Here is a 635-nt window from a genome sequence, read left to right as displayed (position 1 = left end):
TTATATATTTATATATTTATATATTTATATATATAAGTTGTAGACACTCATTTCTATAGGTTGACCGCTTCATCACAATACTTCTAAATTGGTATTGTTGGTCTGCGATTGCTCGTGTTTTCGTACTTCCTTGTCCATCGTGCAAACGTCCTGTTCCAATGACATCACACACACCTTGTCCTCTGTAGCCTCTTTTGGGTCATAATTTTCCCAAGGCACAGAATGCGTGTCGTGTGATAGGAAGTTCCGAAAACTTGTTTTTCTACGAGAATACGCCCATCCCATTGACGAAACTGGGCCGCCTAGCTCTGGTCGCAAGGGTTCCTAACGATGTCACCTATGAAGTTCACTGGCTTGCAATTGAGGGAAAATCACCTGCGGTACAGCAAGAAAAAGGTATATATCCCGCACTTGAATACTATACTTAAGTAGAGCGATTTTATTACATAAGTATATACATATGCGTGTACGTATCGTTTTTTCTAAGCCAATCACCAGGATGTCCTATTTTCAGTGTTGGGTCATTTGCGCATAAAATCAGGGTGACTGTTTCCGTGAGACTGAAAGCCCTCTGTCGGCCAGTTTAAAGTGCGGGCAGTTTCTGCCTGCTGACATTGTAGATCAAGTAAGTGCAG

At 41.6% G+C, this 635-nt stretch overlaps 1 protein-coding gene across 1 annotated transcript in view; it reads left to right on the top strand.

Moving 5' to 3' along the window:
• Positions 1-188: 188 nt before the first annotated feature.
• The window catches only part of SARC_12308 (hypothetical protein), a gene marked incomplete at both ends in the record, with an annotated part of 4,538 nt that continues 4,091 nt past the window's right edge, over positions 189-635 (top strand). Inside the window, one exon of the mRNA XM_014293587.1 lies at positions 189-396. Coding sequence (XP_014149062.1) covers positions 189-396 — 208 coding nt within the window. The remainder of the gene's footprint in view (positions 397-635) is intronic.

This window comes from Sphaeroforma arctica, assembly GCF_001186125.1.
Source record: "Sphaeroforma arctica JP610 unplaced genomic scaffold supercont1.2212, whole genome shotgun sequence".
NCBI lineage: Eukaryota > Ichthyosporea > Ichthyophonida > Sphaeroforma > Sphaeroforma arctica.
The sequence above is the reverse complement of the archived record's forward strand: the minus strand, read 5'-3'. Positions and strand labels throughout refer to the sequence as shown.